The 16,150-nt window shown below is 35.9% G+C and overlaps 1 protein-coding gene across 3 annotated transcripts; it reads right to left on the bottom strand.

Annotated features, from left to right (window-relative positions):
* Window positions 1-297: 297 nt before the first annotated feature.
* Window positions 298-14,567, bottom strand: LOC109094013 (arf-GAP domain and FG repeat-containing protein 1-like). 3 transcript variants are annotated; one of them, XM_042759675.1, is made up of 14 exons: window positions 13,162-14,567; window positions 12,491-12,584; window positions 10,999-11,114; window positions 10,696-10,846; window positions 8,323-8,443; window positions 8,014-8,118; window positions 7,400-7,432; window positions 5,529-5,717; window positions 5,304-5,388; window positions 5,089-5,135; window positions 4,618-4,701; window positions 3,532-3,636; window positions 3,262-3,332; window positions 298-1,438 (listed from the first exon to the last, which is right to left on the bottom strand). In XM_042759675.1, the coding sequence occupies exons 1-14, from the start codon at window positions 13,326-13,328 to the stop codon at window positions 1,391-1,393; spliced, it is 1,416 nt and encodes a 471-aa protein (XP_042615609.1). In that variant the 5' UTR covers window positions 13,329-14,567; the 3' UTR covers window positions 298-1,390. The 3 variants fall into 3 exon arrangements, with proteins under 3 accessions (XP_042615609.1, XP_018963228.1, XP_042615610.1); XM_019107683.2 differs by having other exon boundaries at window positions 8,323-8,449; window positions 13,162-14,561; XM_042759676.1 differs by lacking the exon at window positions 7,400-7,432 and having other exon boundaries at window positions 8,323-8,449; window positions 13,162-14,564.
* Between the last annotated feature and the right edge of the window lie 1,583 nt (window positions 14,568-16,150).

The following is a 16,150-nucleotide window of genomic DNA, read 5'->3' as shown; positions in this document are numbered from 1 at the left end:
TCTTTATTAAATACTTTGAATACTTATTTACTCGTATTCAAATAGATTACTTGCGACCCCTAGTGAACTAATTGGTCCATTGCAGCTGAGTATTTGACAACGTGGACAGGAATTTTAAGTTAAAAATTAAATTAAAATTATATGAATAAATATATATGGCGATGTGTGCATTTTTAGAAGATGCAGTGGTAAGTAATACTTAGAAGTACATATACAAATGGACATGGCTATTTCAACTATAACTCTATTAAACCTCAATCACCCGATCATAAAAATTAGACTAGGTCAAGTGTGAGGTGAAATTTATACTTTTCATTTTAATTTTCAGTTGAAAGCCCTAATGTTCATAGAGTGCAAATACATTCAAAATGCAATAATGATCTTCACAGAATACAAATGATGCTGTCATAAAAAGATATTGCATGAAATTCCAAAAGCAGCAAATTCAGTTTGATTTGCATCACATAAACAATACACAATGACACAACAGTTATGGACAGCTTTATGTATATGGATACATTTGGATACAAAGACATTCTATATGAATCCTTTTGCAAAAGAAGTCATCTCTACATTATACAGAAAACTTGACGATATTAGACAATTTTTGGTCCATACAAGAAAGGTTTTTCCCTCATAATAACTGAAACTGCAGTACATTCAGCAGCTTCCTGCTCAGCTTGAGAAGCGCATGCAGTTCAACAACGCACACACAAATACTTATTAACGTTTGAAATGAAACGTCAACGTCAAAATAAATAGAAACAAGCTTGGCATACATACACAGACAAAAAAGTGACTGTTTTGTTTATGCCGTTTTTTTTTTTTTTTAACATGCATCTGAATCAAATAAACCAAATCGGCACTGAGGAGAAATGCATTACTGAGATAATCTGAAGCTTGAATTGCTACTGTTTTATTATAATGTGTCGACCTCAGTGTTTCAGTGAAGTACGTGGGCACTCAGGTTAGGGTGATATTGGCACGAGAAGTTCTAATGTGTAGAAAGGTCAAAGCAGCAGCTTGTGTGTGTGTGTGTGTGTTTGTGAGTGAATGGCTCTCATAAGCACCTTTCATCTGAAGTTCTCCTATTAACAGAAAAATTCCTCTGATATTAGGCAAAACCCACACAAATGTACACAAACACACACACTCACAGCTTAATTTATAGCATCTGGTACAAAAGGGCACGTACAAACACACACTCGCATACACACATACAACAAAGCATGTACAAGTAGTTACTGTACATGTACAATATCTGCTAACAAACGCACACACACCTTTAAACATACAAGAAGACGCACACAAAAGTGTTGGGTGTTTTTTGTAGGTATGGCAAAGTAAACAAGCTCCACTCGCTCTCCTCTTTTTCCATGGCCGAGGTGGTTCAGATGAAAGGGTTCAGTGATGCTCCTCTGCTCGGGTAAACATTCCCCTAAGAGAAGTCATAGAAACGCTCTTAACCCTTCACACACACATACTGAAAAATGTTATGTGCTTATAGAAATCTAAGACCAGTGCTGGGTAGATTACTTAAAAATTGTAGTCCATTACTGAATACAAATGACATCATATCAATTTTCTATTAATCCATTACATTGCATCACATTGATTTGAACAAGATAATCTCGTAATTACAAAGAGAAAGAAAATGTATTCCATACTTTGTAATCAGCAACATGGAGAGTATTAAACACCACATTAAGGCAGGGTTTCCTAAACTAGGGCTTGTGAAGGAACTGCAGGAGGTTCGTAAATTAATAAACTAATAATTAAAAGAACAGTTCACCCAAAAATGAACATTTGCTGAAAATGTACTCGTTCTCAGGCCATCCAAGATGTGGATGAGTTTCATCGGAACAGATTTGGAGAAATTGCTCACCAACCAATCCCCTGCAGTGAATGGGTGCCGTCAAAATGACGGTTCAAACAGTTGACGTACATCACAATAATTCAAAAGTAATCAACACAATTCCAGTCCATTAGTTAACATCTTACAAAGTGAAAAGCTGCGTGTTTGTGATAAACAAATCCACCATTAAAATGTTTTTTAACTTTAAACCATCACTTCTGGCTAAAATACAAGTTAATAATCCATAATAACGATTCCTTCAGTCAAAAAGTCCATCCCCTCTTTTCCTCTCAAATCAAAATACATTTGTTTAGAACTGTTTTGAACTTTTTGCTTGTATACAGTGCTTGATCTGTGCACATTTCTCTCCTGATTCAGGTGAGACAACTTTTTCATTGGAGAAAGAAAATATTAGAGAACTCATATTTTAGCTGGAAGCTAAAGTGGAAGTTTGAAGTTAAAAATGTCTTGATGGATTTGTTTATTACAAACATGCAACATTTTGTTTCACAAGATGTTAACTGATGGACTGGATGTGGATTATTGTGATGTTTTTATCATCTGCTTGGACTCATATTCTGATGGCACCCATTCACTGCAGAGGATCCACTGTTGAGCAAGTGATGGAATGCTGAATTTCTCCAAATCTGATGAAGAAACAAACTCATCTACATCTTGGATAGCCTGAGCAGGTGTACATTTTAAGCAAATTTTCATTTTTGGGTGAACTATTCCTTTAAATCTTAAAAACTGTAAAAGAAATAAACCATTTTAAAATAAAAACAATCAAGACACTTACTAAAAAGACAAAATATTTAATTTAATTTATTTATGCTGTATGGCCTCTCAATCTTCCTTCCTTCCACCTGATGTATGAAATGTAATCTAATTACAAGTATTTAATTTTTGGAATCTAATTACATAAAATCAGTTACTACCCAGCACAATATAAGGTAATAGTCTGTCATTTAGTTGAAACTACAGTCCGTAAGTGATTTACGATGTAGAGGAACATGAGCTGCGTCCCAAATGACGCACTATACACTATGCACTCATACACTATGTACTCAACCATGTAGTGCATGAATTATATAAGGGTATTTTGTCATTCATAATCAGAGTCTGATAGCCCCTCCCTCTTTGCTACGTAATTAATGCAGTGACAGTTGAATGCATGAAGTGTTCAAGATTTCACACTTCATTTTTTTCTGTTATTTAAGTGCATCATCCAGGTATTCAAAGTGCACTTTTTCTTCTTGGAATTTTCAGTGTGAATGCACTACTTGCACTATTTATACTAAAAAAAGTCATAGAATAGTGTATAAGTACGTGATTTGGGACGCGTCTATGGTTATTTACTACACTCTTTTTATTGAATCTTAGCATAGAAAGAGAATCATGCTTACAGTAAAGGGGTTGACAGACATTGGTCGTGGGACTTTAGGTACAGACTCGGGGGCAGGAAACGAGTTGAAACCTACAAACAAAAACCAACAGGATAAAAATAGCACACATTTCAGTTCAGCTCAATGAAACGGCCTCTCTCTGAGGTCATCTTCACTCTGCAGAGTCTCTTCTTAAGCACTAATTCCTGGCTGATTCTTAATGGACTAATTTAAGAACAAGAGTTTCACTGCAATTAAGGAGATTTAAAGACTTAAGCTAGCTATACTCACCGTTCGCTTCCTGGTTACTAGACTGTTGGTGTGAAAAAGCACTTTGGGTGGCAGGTGCAGGAAAAGAGACAGACTGAGGAAAGACGGCTGAGGAGGAGGCATCATCTGTCAATCAGAAAGCCATGATGTTCTGAACATTGCATTTGAAAACAACAAACATATGAACATCTATCTGTCTATCTATCTGTCTGTCTATCTATCTATCTATCTATCTATCTATCTATCTATCTATCTATCTATCTATCTATCATCTATCTATCTATCTATCTATCTATCTATCTGTCTGTCCATCTATTTGTCATATTTATGTCTATATGTATGTGTAGATCAGCAGACATGCAGTCAGACAATATATAGATAGTGTTGAGTTTTATTCTGGACATAAAAGACAGTTTGCATGTTTGAAAAGAGTGTTGAACTCAGCGTTCAGGACATCATGATAAATGTGCTGACTGCTAAAAACAAAGTGTATTCAGCCAACAATAAATCCAGCAAACCACTCTCTTTGCATTGGAATTTCACCAGGTGACATCACTGTTTGTGTTGGCTTTGAGATCTACCACTAGGTTTACAGCATTTGTGGGAGTAAGCATTTTATTTGATTTATTAGAAGTAAGGTCTGACAATTGTTCCGTACGGGAACACCAGCATATCCAGTTATCAGATTCATTGCTTTATGGATTAAGTTCCTTTTAAGCCAAGGACACTCTGTCAGATTTATAGCACTGTAAAAATGTATCCTTCGCAAGACATAACCATGGGCTTGTGTCCCAAAATCAGATTAATGATGACCCTTGGCTGCATAGACCTTTCAGTGGGAAATGTCCATATATGTCACTGGTAAAATGAAGGCTTGGTTAATCTGCAGTCAAGAAACTATAGGGGTTGCATCATTTCTTTACAGTCAGTTTCTAAGATAACCTCAGTCCATAAACACATTTTATTGATATATTAAAGGTATAGGCTCTGATTTCTTTCCACAAGTGCTGATAACATCACAGTTCAAAAATCTGCATTGTACTGAATTACAGTCTTCCTGTTTTCCAAAAGGCAAAAATGAAGTGGACATGGATGCACATCTCTTACCTGAGGCTGTGCTTTTGAAGGGGTTGCTAGGAGACAGAACAGGCTGGGTACAACTGGCTGTAGAATTGAAGGGGTTTGGGAAATCTGGAACAGAGAGAGAAAAAAGTGTGGTTGTGTGTCACACACTGCAGAACGTCTCTCATTAGCACAAATTGTACTTTGGATCCAATCCCTGTTTTCACTTAATTATTGTGAATTTGCAGATGTTTCCATCTCAAGAGAATTTTTGCTATAAGATCATCCAAATGTTGAGTGTCACCCCCAAGCTATGGTTTGGTTTAGAAAATCTCTGGGACATGGGATAATTTAGTATCTATATATTTCAATCTAATATAAATTGTTTATTCAAAAAGAACTACTTTAAAGACTAAGTTAAAGTTGAAAACTGAAAGGCAATGTCTACTGTACATCAGAATCAGTTCTGAACTGGCTAACTAGCTCAAATACAGAATACTACTCTGAATTGCTTACATGCAAATGTTTGAGATCCAGAGGTGGCCTCTGGAACACCTGGAGAGCTGCAAAAGAGAGAAAAATAGATTGAGGGAAACTAAGGAAAAGACAATTAACTAGTTCACAGAAATGCCATTAACAAACATATTAACAGTAATGTGGGTTGGAGGATATTGTTTTTCTATTTAGTTGTGGTTTATGTGAAATAACTTCTATTTTATTTAAAGTTTTACCTTGCAGGGGTGGAACTGGAGGACACTCGGTTACTAAAGAGGGTGCTATACTGAGGGGGTCCATCAGAGGGAGCTGTTGTAATGGCTACAAAAGTGTAAAAGGGCTTGTCAAATCTACATACTGTGTGTAGCAACAAAAAGTTTTACATTATTTGATATACTGAGATAGGCTTAATAATGATATAAGAAAAAGGCACAGATAATATCCATAACATTATTTCTTACCTGTGACAGGTGTGTTGTCTGAGAACACTTTATCAAGCTGTGATAAGGCTGCATACTTATCCTGAGTGACAGGGGGTGGAGCAGCAGAACTTAGAGTGCTGTGGGCGTGGCTTAGACCCCCAAAATCCAAACTTAGCGATTTAGGAAAAGCTCTAAATGGAGCTCCACGCCCAGTTGACAGAGTGCGACCTGCACCAATCAGAAAATCTATCAGTGATGATATTCAAAATAATTTTGCAGTTATTGCTGTTATTAAGCTACTAAATCTATTTTCAATAACTGAAATAAAGTTGGCACTTAACACTTAAACGAAAATTAGAAATGTTGTCTTGGCAACTAATTGAAATAAGTTCAAGTTAAATCACTACAATTACTAAACCTTAAACTGAAAAAATAATAATAATAATAATAAAATAAAATAAAAATTAAACCTTAATCCCAAACCAACACATGAAAATGACTAAAATGTAAACTAAAATTAAAATATGAATCTAAAAAAAAGCTTATTCTTATGTTAATAAATGCTAAATAAGTAAGACACTGTTTGAGATGCATGAAAAATATTTTAACTTAATGCTTTAGGTTTTCAGATTTAAGAATGTAACATCTACATTTTCCCCCATACATTCTGAAAAGTATCTAAATCTTAAACATACATATGTTCAGATTCAAAGGAAAAATTCAAACACCAATGCAATTCTATACCATATTTTTACATTTCATGAAGAATGTTCAAAATGCCATGCAAAATTTACTGACACAATGCTAGAGTGATGCCAAGCTGTTGCTATACGCTTACTATGCTTGTTCTAGAAGCATCGTTCAGTGGTTGCTAAAGTATTCTGGGTGGTTGCTAGGTAGTTGCTAACTGGCCCAAGCCAAAAGGTCTCACCCCTGAGTTTCTGTGATATTCTAGTCTCTAGATGTGGCTCATGTCAGTCCTTTGATGTTAGCTGATAGGATTTTTCTGCCTGTATTTATTGCCTGTGAGGCAAAAATCATACATCCGACCACTTCAGAGAAGTAACTACACCCCTCTCCTCAACAAACTGCATGAGTTGTGATGATCACACATGTCCATAGCATGAAAGCATTATGTGCTTAAGTTTAATATATAAGATGATTCAACCACATCCTAGTATAACATTAATATTCCAGTATATTCTACAAATAATTCTACACATTCTTCCACATCAACAAGTTATTTGTGAGTACAGACGTGAGACAAAGCAAGCGCTGGTCTGGGCTATTGTCTAAATATATCTTTACTTTAAAGCCTGTGCCTTTTTCATTATCAAAGAGCAGACTGTCTCTCCTTGACCTGGCAGGGCTTTGATGTAGCTGGCTGGAGCAGGGTGCAGGACACATTCAATATCATTCTGTGACTTTAGCATGGCACTGCTGGTATTTAGAAACTCTGCAGTGAGAAACATCTCCGAAGCTTGGCTGAAATGAGTGATGAGCTAAGGTGTTTTCAAAATAGTTTCCTAGCTTTTGTAGCGTGTTTCACTTTACTGGCTTATATAATACTGTGGCCACAAACTGCTGAAATCATGAATAGTCTGTATTTTTCTTTTCTAAGACTAGCTTGGTCATCTGATCTTGATCTAAACCACAGTCTTTCCACTGGTTTATTGTTAACAGCATTATTCCATGTGGGCTCAATTATGCATAGCGTTAAACTTTTCCTCTGCCTCTTTCTGTTTCTTTCTCTATGACATGCTCACATATGCACAAAGATTATATGTCTTTTTTTTCTTTGCCTGTCATGGCCGGCTCACTCAACACTGCAGCCAGATGGTCTGAGGTATAACTAAAGTGTCTGCATTGTGCAATCACTCATAATCACATATAACGTTTAAGCGACTTACCTAAAGTAAAGCTGTTTTTGAAAGTGCTACTTGCTGTGAAATAAAGGATAAGGGAAGGAAGATGAGATGAAATGAAACTATTATGGCTCAATATTGAAGAAAGAATTGATGGACAATACATTTTTAAACACTACAGAAATGTAGCTAATACAGTGGGATCCAAAATTTTGAGTCGGCAGATTTGTAATGCTTCAAATTTAATACAATGTTTCAATGCATTTTGATTTTGAAGTGAAAAGTCTAACTCTATAATACACATGAATTTCATAGCTTCGTATTATTATTTTTCTCCATTTGTTTACACGTCAATGTCACAAATTTGCTTACAATTGATTAGTGGCTTATAAATAATCCAGAATTTTAAATATTACTCTCTAATCTGAATTATATTAAATATATTATTTTCAAATTTAGATCATAGATTACTTTTAAATTTAAATCGTAACATTTCAAACAAAACTCTTTGTTTTAAGTGTTTCAAAAACATTCTATTTATTTCCAGGTTTAAATAAAATGAAACCCCAGATTTTCGATGTGGATTTTTGAACCCCATTTTATACTGTACAGAAGTGCATTTTATGTGATAGACACAATACGTGTTTGTCTTTGTGTACCTGAAGGACGTGGAAGGGCTGGAAAGGAGGAGGGATGATTCTGGTGTCCCATTCCAGAAGAAATCGTTCCTGGTCTCTGTCTCTCCACACCACTTAACAATGTGTCTAGACAGAGAGAGAGGAACAGACAATAAATCTTTTCAATAAAAATCAAAGAATAAATCATAGTCTAATGATGACTCATGGAACAGTACATCTGTGTTAATAATCAGAAGAGGGATGTAGAAAAGAGAAGGAGGGGGAAGAGAGAAAAGGAAAAGTGGAAGAAAGGAAAGCAGATGGGTAGAGAAGAGAGTTTGAAGGCTGTACCTTTAATGGGATGATCTCTGAAGCTCTGTGAGCGAGTTGGTCTGGCAGTGAACACCTCAGTACAGTTATCAGCTGGGGAGACAGCAGGACCTCTGTCCCATATTGACAACTGGGACTGGGACTGGGACTGTGGGGATACACACACGCGTTCAGTATTAAAAATCAGATCAGCACCCTCGGTGTGACACATTTTGGGGCTGGTTTTCAGATCTGAGATGAAAGCATGTTAAGGCTGCAATACTTTACATGACTTTTAAAATCTGAACAGACTTTTAAAACACTGTGCATCACACACTTACCGACTTTGTAAATAATCACAATAGAAAAACTGGTCATCGTACACTACACTACTGAGGATCACACACTACCAGTCTTTCAAGTTGTTCCAATCACAACAATCTCATGCAGAAACATGAGACACAAAATATCAAACATGGATGGAACCAAGCTAAAAAAATTGGAATTTGGACCATCATACACTATGCGATTCTCTATGAAATCTGTCAACTCAAATCTGCAGACTGGCTTTGACTTTCGTCAACTAGCATCAAATTCTCCAGACTGTAAATCACTGAAAAGTTGTGTTGTGTATTCAAGGTTTTAGACAGCTCGAACCAAAACCCTCTTTCACTCTTACAGTTCAATTCAAGCAATTCCCTCCTGACTACCAGAAAAAAAAGGTTTGTGAATTTAGAATTTTGTTCATGTTATTACATTTGTTTAAAGCCTTAGAAATATAGTGGGAAAATTTTTGAAAAAATATATTTATTTGTTATGCTCTGTCCTCTATAGAGCACACCAGGACTCAGTGTTTTTTTATTTTTATTAATAAGACATGAATAGAAATGAAAAGGCAAAAAAAGGTGGGATTTTTTGAATTCACAAATCAATTTTTATTTTTTTTCACCAAACTTTGTATAAAGATGATTCTCAACTTTTATGAAAGATATAACAGAATGATTTAATATATAAGTTTGCTTTATGCAGTATGTGTGAAATAGCCTTCAACAGGTTTTCCCGTTATATACAATGTATCTACACACTGTATCTAATTTGCATTTTAATGTGTTTTTGGGGCAAAATGTAATGAAAAAAGAAGTGTAATAATGGGAGTAATAATTGACATGATTTTCATAATAATATCTAATATTTCATAGGAATACTGATATATAATTTCTTTCCCTATTCACTTGTTGTACCTTCTAAAATCCGTAATAAACATGCTTTAAGTCCTGGTGTCCTCTACATTGGACATGTATGAAATCGATGTCTTTTTTTTCCTAAGATGTTGATTTATGACTAACAATTCGCAAATTAGTCAGATTTAAATGATAATTACAAAATATTGTTATATTTCCCTAAGGGTTTTGAATTTGAACACTAAATTAATGTAAGCCATTTTTAAAGACTAAGGAGAGGAAGTGGTCATTGGGAAACTTCCAAACATTTGATATCTCTGAAAAGCTCTGAATGTGCTCTGTACAGGACATCCAGACCAGAATTCACTAAGAGATAATGTCCTCTACAGAAGACAAAAGTACATAGCTGGGAGTCAGAAGAATACATCGGAAATGTGCTCATATTGGTTCATTATTAGATCTTAATAATGCTTTGGTTAGGTAGAAAAGGTAAGCTAGGGCATGGAACAAACTTGAAGACTTGCTTTCCTTATTTTATTATTATTATTTTTTTTTATTATTAGTTAGGTTAGACGTTGAACTTGAGTTAGACTGTTTTTTTTTTCTTTTCTTAGGTGCCACTTGTGTCCTTTCCCCCCAGTTTATGATTTTGTTCTCTTCTAATGTTAATGTAAAAATTGTATTTTTTTTTTCCTTTTTGCTATTTTGATACTTTTCCATTATTTCTATAATTACTAACGCTATCTCACACCACCTTCTTTAATTGTAAAAATAAACTACATTTGTTGGCAAATTTGCGTAGCGTTTTGTCTCTTGCACCATCACCAGCACGTTAAATGATCGCAATCTCAATGTTGCCTCTTCTAACCCTAGATCAAAATAAGGAAGTTGTAACAATTAAAGTGAAATTATAGTAGCACTGACAATAATTGTTTTTTATTAAAAAAATAATTTGCATTTATAATAATTATTATTGATAATTATTATTATTATTATTAATAATGGAAAATCAATTACATTAAGAATTTTATTATTATGGCCAATGTTTTTGCTATAATGCAAATAATAATAATAATAAATTGATTCTCATTTAGCATAATGATAACAAATTGATCAATCCAATATACTAAATAAATTTGATAAGACTGTTGAATTTTTTTGTAATTTCTCTCTCATTTTCTTTTGTCTATTCAAATCTTTTTTTATTCCTGAGCTTTCTTCATTTCTTCCTCACCAGTGTGCGAGTGGGTCTGGCATTGGGGTTCAGAGGATGTCCAGGCGGAGGCTGATTCTGAGCGGGTCCGTGTGGAGCTGGAACAGCCTGAACCCCTGGACCCCATGGTGACTCATTCACATCCCTGCGAATCTTGCTTTTAGAGAAATGCCTGGAAAAACAGACACTTCTTAGTACTGCATTCTTTGACTTTAATCTACACATAATGCAGGGAGAAAAAGCAGAATGGTTTAGGGCATGCATTGATCATTCAGTTTGATCCACACTGAAACTGCCTTTATGACCACACTTCTACTCACTCACCATTTCTTTCTCTCATATTTGTCCTGCAAGAACTCTTTCAGCTTCTGTGTGTCACGCACGTCAAAACAGCCATCTGTTTTGGGGTCAAATGTGCAGAGCCAGGTCCTCCTTCCAACCTAACGATCCCATAAACCAAGAACATAGTTAATCTCCTTTTAAAGCCTCATTTACAGAGTTTATTCAGCCTGTTACAGGCTAATCGTCATATAGCATAGACTTCTTCCTCAGAGACTTCAGAGGAGATGTTTACTAGCATTTTAATGTAAAATTGAGACTGTGCACCACTATTTAGAAAGCATATTGCATCTTTGTGGCTATATTTGCAGTTAACTTAAAAGCTTTATTATTACTGAACATTAATAGTTAATGTTAACATGCCAAACAGCTACTGTTTGTTGCATTACAAGGAAACTAATATGTGTTCTTCTAATCTGATGTTTCAGAGGTACTTCAACAAATTAGACTCTGACCCAGATGCTCAGTAACATAAATAAAAAAGTGTCCAAATGTACACATTTTTAGCATAGATAAGCTTAGATGCAAGTTATCAGGCTCAGTTACACTTTGTGATTTGTGATCGGATCAGTAACGATTTAGCCATGTAGTTTTCATTTATCATTCCCTTCAATGTCATCACTAGCATTGATATTTGCTGTGCCTGTCTGTTCCTTCTCATACTCAAAGTGCTTAACTGACAGTAAGGAGGAATGAGTCACATTAATTTTTGCCAGTGTTATACAAGCAATGGCACCCACCCTCTGAGCATTCAGAGTTGGCTTCAACTGTAATGAGCAAGAATCCTGGAGTGCCAATCGCGGGTGTGAATGTGAGTATGTGTGTGTTGGTTGGAGAGTGAAAGAGGAGTGTCTGTACTTGAACCCCATTCAGATTTGCTCACACACTCACGGGAAAACCACAGTACTAAAAAAATCTATATATTATTATTTGCCCACACACCAGTTAAGCACCCATGATTTAATACAAAACTTAAAAGAGGCTCTTGGTGTCAAGCTATCCAACATTTGCTAAATGCACTACTAAGTTAGCCTGGTTTTGCAGTTTATATGATGGAAGGCATCAAATGTTTTTAGTCTTTCATTTCTATGGATGGACCTTCGGGTTTACTGTTTAGTCCAGGGGTCAGGAATTTTTACCACAATGGCAAAAATGTTTCCCCATTAAGTTTCATTCAAAAGTAACCCTTTATTCTGATTCTGACATTTTTTTCAAGCAATTATCTATAATTATGACCATATTGTAATATGGTATATGATATGACATATATTTAATGATTAATACGGCATATATTAACATGCAATAATGTAGTTTTTTTAATCATGCACCAAATAGAAGAACATTTTATTTACTTTGGGGTCCAAGGAGGATATGATTTTGCACAACACCAATACAAGTTTGCCAACTTGTATGACCTCTAAAATAAAAGGCAAGTGTTTACCAGCATCACTTATGTACTACTAGACCTGTCATTCACCTCGTTCCCATGGTTTTGCAAAAACTCCACTTCCTGTTGGGAGAAGGTGGTCATGGAAATAGACTTAACTCTGTGGGGTGGGTTGAGCCCTCTCCTGAAACAGAAACAAACAGCAAGCACAAACTGCGTGGTTAAACACGAAACTGGGAGGAAACGTTCAGTGGGTTGTCATTTATTTTAATACAAACAGGAAAAACGTGTGAGATAAACGGTGCAGGACGTGACAGGGCTGTGAACGTGAACAACAACCTCTTGCAGCAACAAATTACAAAACCGTGAAGGAAGTGTGCTGCTTTTTTTTCTTTTCTCTCCAGTGTTAGTGAAGAACTAGCTATTTGTGTTCGTAAGTGCAGTTGCATACTGAAATCGTGTAGAACTTGAAGTAGCACCGCTCAGTGGAATCACACCATTCCGTTGCTGACATGCAGAAAACACGCTTATATAGATGGCAAACCTGAAATCATGACGAAATGATACGTAACGCAAGCGAGACCGAGACACGCCTGAAAACGATAAAGTAGTAATTACCGACTGTCTTGAATGTAAACACAACTAGAGATCTCTCAAACTCTCGCTGACAGCGCCACATTGTAGCCACATATTTTCCGGAGTTTGCTGAAGAATACGAATACAAATCTTGATATGCAATAATCACATGCATTATTACTCACAGCATTCCGGAGCATGACGTGCATACGAAGCAGCCCACGGTGATGTCGATGTAAGTCACCCCGGGTTGGTTGCACTCGAAGCAGTGCTTGTTTACTCCCGTCTGGGCGAGCTCTCGGACCTTGCGGGCGCATATCTCCTGGTTGTCCCGGTGCTTTCGGTTCGACATGCTGGTGCCCTGCAGTCGCGCGCAGTCCCTGGCCCTCAAGACTGTTGTGGGGGTGCCGTTCACTCGCCCGTCGTCGCACTTTAATTCCCCCGCCGTAGTACGTTTCTTCTCACGCCTGCATTCTGAGAGCGACTATGCGGTTGGTGGTCTTCTCATGCACTGACTTGAACTGACATGAAACGATCTTATATGCGTAGTCTCCCGTGGTCACGACTGGCCGATCCGCCCGGAGTTTTTCCAACCGTCCTGTTTATTTATTCATTGCTGGGCGCAAAGAAAATCCGATTCTCCCGGAGCGGGATCATTATTCTTCCGCGCTCTGCTGATTCCTCTCCGTTCGCACAGTGTCACAACGTTCACGGCGCGCAGACTCTGCTGTTGCGCACCCGATTCTCCGATTCTGAGGGGATTGCGAACAGAAACCAAGACGAGGATGAAGGAGGCAACTTAGTGCACACTGTGCCTCTGGAAAGCGAATAGACGCAGCGGGATAAGTGGGGACTAATCTGCTTAACAGTATATTGTTTGTGATGGCTGTGTGCTCATTATTTTGTGCTTATTTATTCCCAGTGTTACCCAGCAACGTGAGATTTTTTATCTCGGACACGAGTAGGGTTTATCACGCCCTTCTGTATGACGTTTGAAATAAAAAATGCTGTCCTTCGTGTTTATTAACTCTTTACATGAAGAATCCAATAAATATGCAGTGTGGACCACGACTGAAAGAAAAAAAAGAAAGAATAGCATAATGATAAAAAAATAAAAAATAATTCACTTTTGATGAATTTAAGTGAGTGGCTCCTTTTGACGCATTCTTGTGTTAAATCACATTAACGGAGACATCTCGCCAGTTATACTGATGTAATGTTGAGCTGGTTCCTGGTCTTGCAGTGAGTGAAAACCATGGTGAAAACGCAGGATGCGTGAACTGCAGTGGCAATATCCAATCAGCAGAGGTAGCTGCTTCGCCAAACATCCGATTTAGCTTTAGGGGTAATTTAAATTGGTTAACAGAAATGTAATCTGCAAGGTCACTATCCAGATAGCACACGTACGTCTGCAAGATGTCTGTTAAAGATCGGTTCATCTGCAAAGCATCTGCTGTGTACAAACATCTGACAGTCAGTTTTACCTAACATGCTAAATCATAAAGATCTTAAAGACATTTTCTAAACGTCTATTTGACATCTGATAGGAAACATCCTATAGACGTATTCAGGGGCGTTACACAAGATCCCGGGCCCTATGCATAGGCAGTCCTGATGGGCCCCCATGATTTTTATGAGCCATTGGGAGATATTTGTTCTTGTTTTAATCATAAATCTACTTTTTTTCTCAGTTTCACAGAAAACAAGGCTTATATAATTTTGCTTCTCAAGTAAATGTATCTTGATTTAAGAATCTTGAGACATTTGCACTGGAAAACAAGACAATTTCTGAGGAAAAAACACTTTTTGCAGTGTGTTCAGAAGGGTGTAAAAGTTATTTCCATATTCTCTAGTGGTTAGAAACACAGGTATTCAAGGCTCAATATATTTTTTATAAATTAAAAAGTATTGGTAAGCTGATGGAAGTTGTATTTTTAAACTTGAAAGTATTGCTTATTTTCTACAAATTTCTACAAAAGTTTTTTTTTTTTTTTGCTCCAGACACTTACGACGTTGATGTATTGTGTTCCCTTCCATTTATTCTGGGTTTTTTTTTTAATTTATTTTTTACTTGGTCTAAAGGCCTTTAAAAAAGTTTTACATTTATCTCAATAAAGCCTGCAGAAACCCTTTTTTGTTGTTTCGATATGAATTAGTTTACTATTATCAGAGCTGGGTAGATTAATTACAAATTGTAATCTGTTACCGATTCCAAATTACATAACAAAAATTGTAGTTTGTAACGTAATCCATTACATTACACATTTCAGGTAATATAATCAGATTACTTTTTGATTACGTTTGACCTTACTCACTTATCACATTGATTTAAATAAGAAAATCTTATATTGATATGAAAGAAAGAAAGAAAATATATTCCATTTGTTGAAATTAACAACATAAAGTGGATTAAACATTACATTAAGTCAAGGTTTCCCCACACAGGGGTTTGTGAAGGAACTGCAGGAGGTTTGTGAGTTTAACGAAAAGTGAATCATTAATTAAATCATAAAAATGTAAAAATTAAAATAAATAATTTAAAAAATACATAGAAAGAACTGAAAAACTTCCAAAAAAAAAATATATGTTTACCTGCATATCATGTGACCATTAACCAACATCAGAGAACCGTGAACATGCAAATGTGATACTTAATTATTAAAATATTTATATAAAAATTTTAGGGGTACTTTAAGTAAATATACTGTATTAGATGAAAGATGTTCAGAAATCAGAAAAGGTTTGGGAATTTCTGCATTATATAAATAAGAAATAATGTGCATTTTAATGTGTTTGAAAGACAAATGCCTTTCAAAGACATTATAGATGGTTAAATAACATACTGAGTGATAATTCAAATAAAAATGAATTGTGGTCATCAGCAGTTGATGCAACATTGAAACACTTGAAATGATTTTTGTAAATCCTGTGGTCAAATGCTGTGTAGCCATCTGACTAGTGATGTCCACAAAACTGGAAGACTTTCTGATTGTATATATAAGCAGTAGGCTATAGGATATTTTAGAAAGGAACATTTAAAAGTTGAAAAAGAGGAATTAGGAGAATTGATAAATTATGAATAATTTATTGCTGTTGTGTGAATAATATGTGATCATGTAAACCATAAAAAAGTAACTGTAGTCTGATTACGAGTATTTTAAAATGTAGGCTAAT

This window comes from Cyprinus carpio, chromosome A7 (assembly GCF_018340385.1).
Source record: "Cyprinus carpio isolate SPL01 chromosome A7, ASM1834038v1, whole genome shotgun sequence".
NCBI lineage: Eukaryota > Metazoa > Chordata > Actinopteri > Cypriniformes > Cyprinidae > Cyprinus > Cyprinus carpio.
This window is presented reverse-complemented; position numbering and strand designations above follow the sequence as displayed.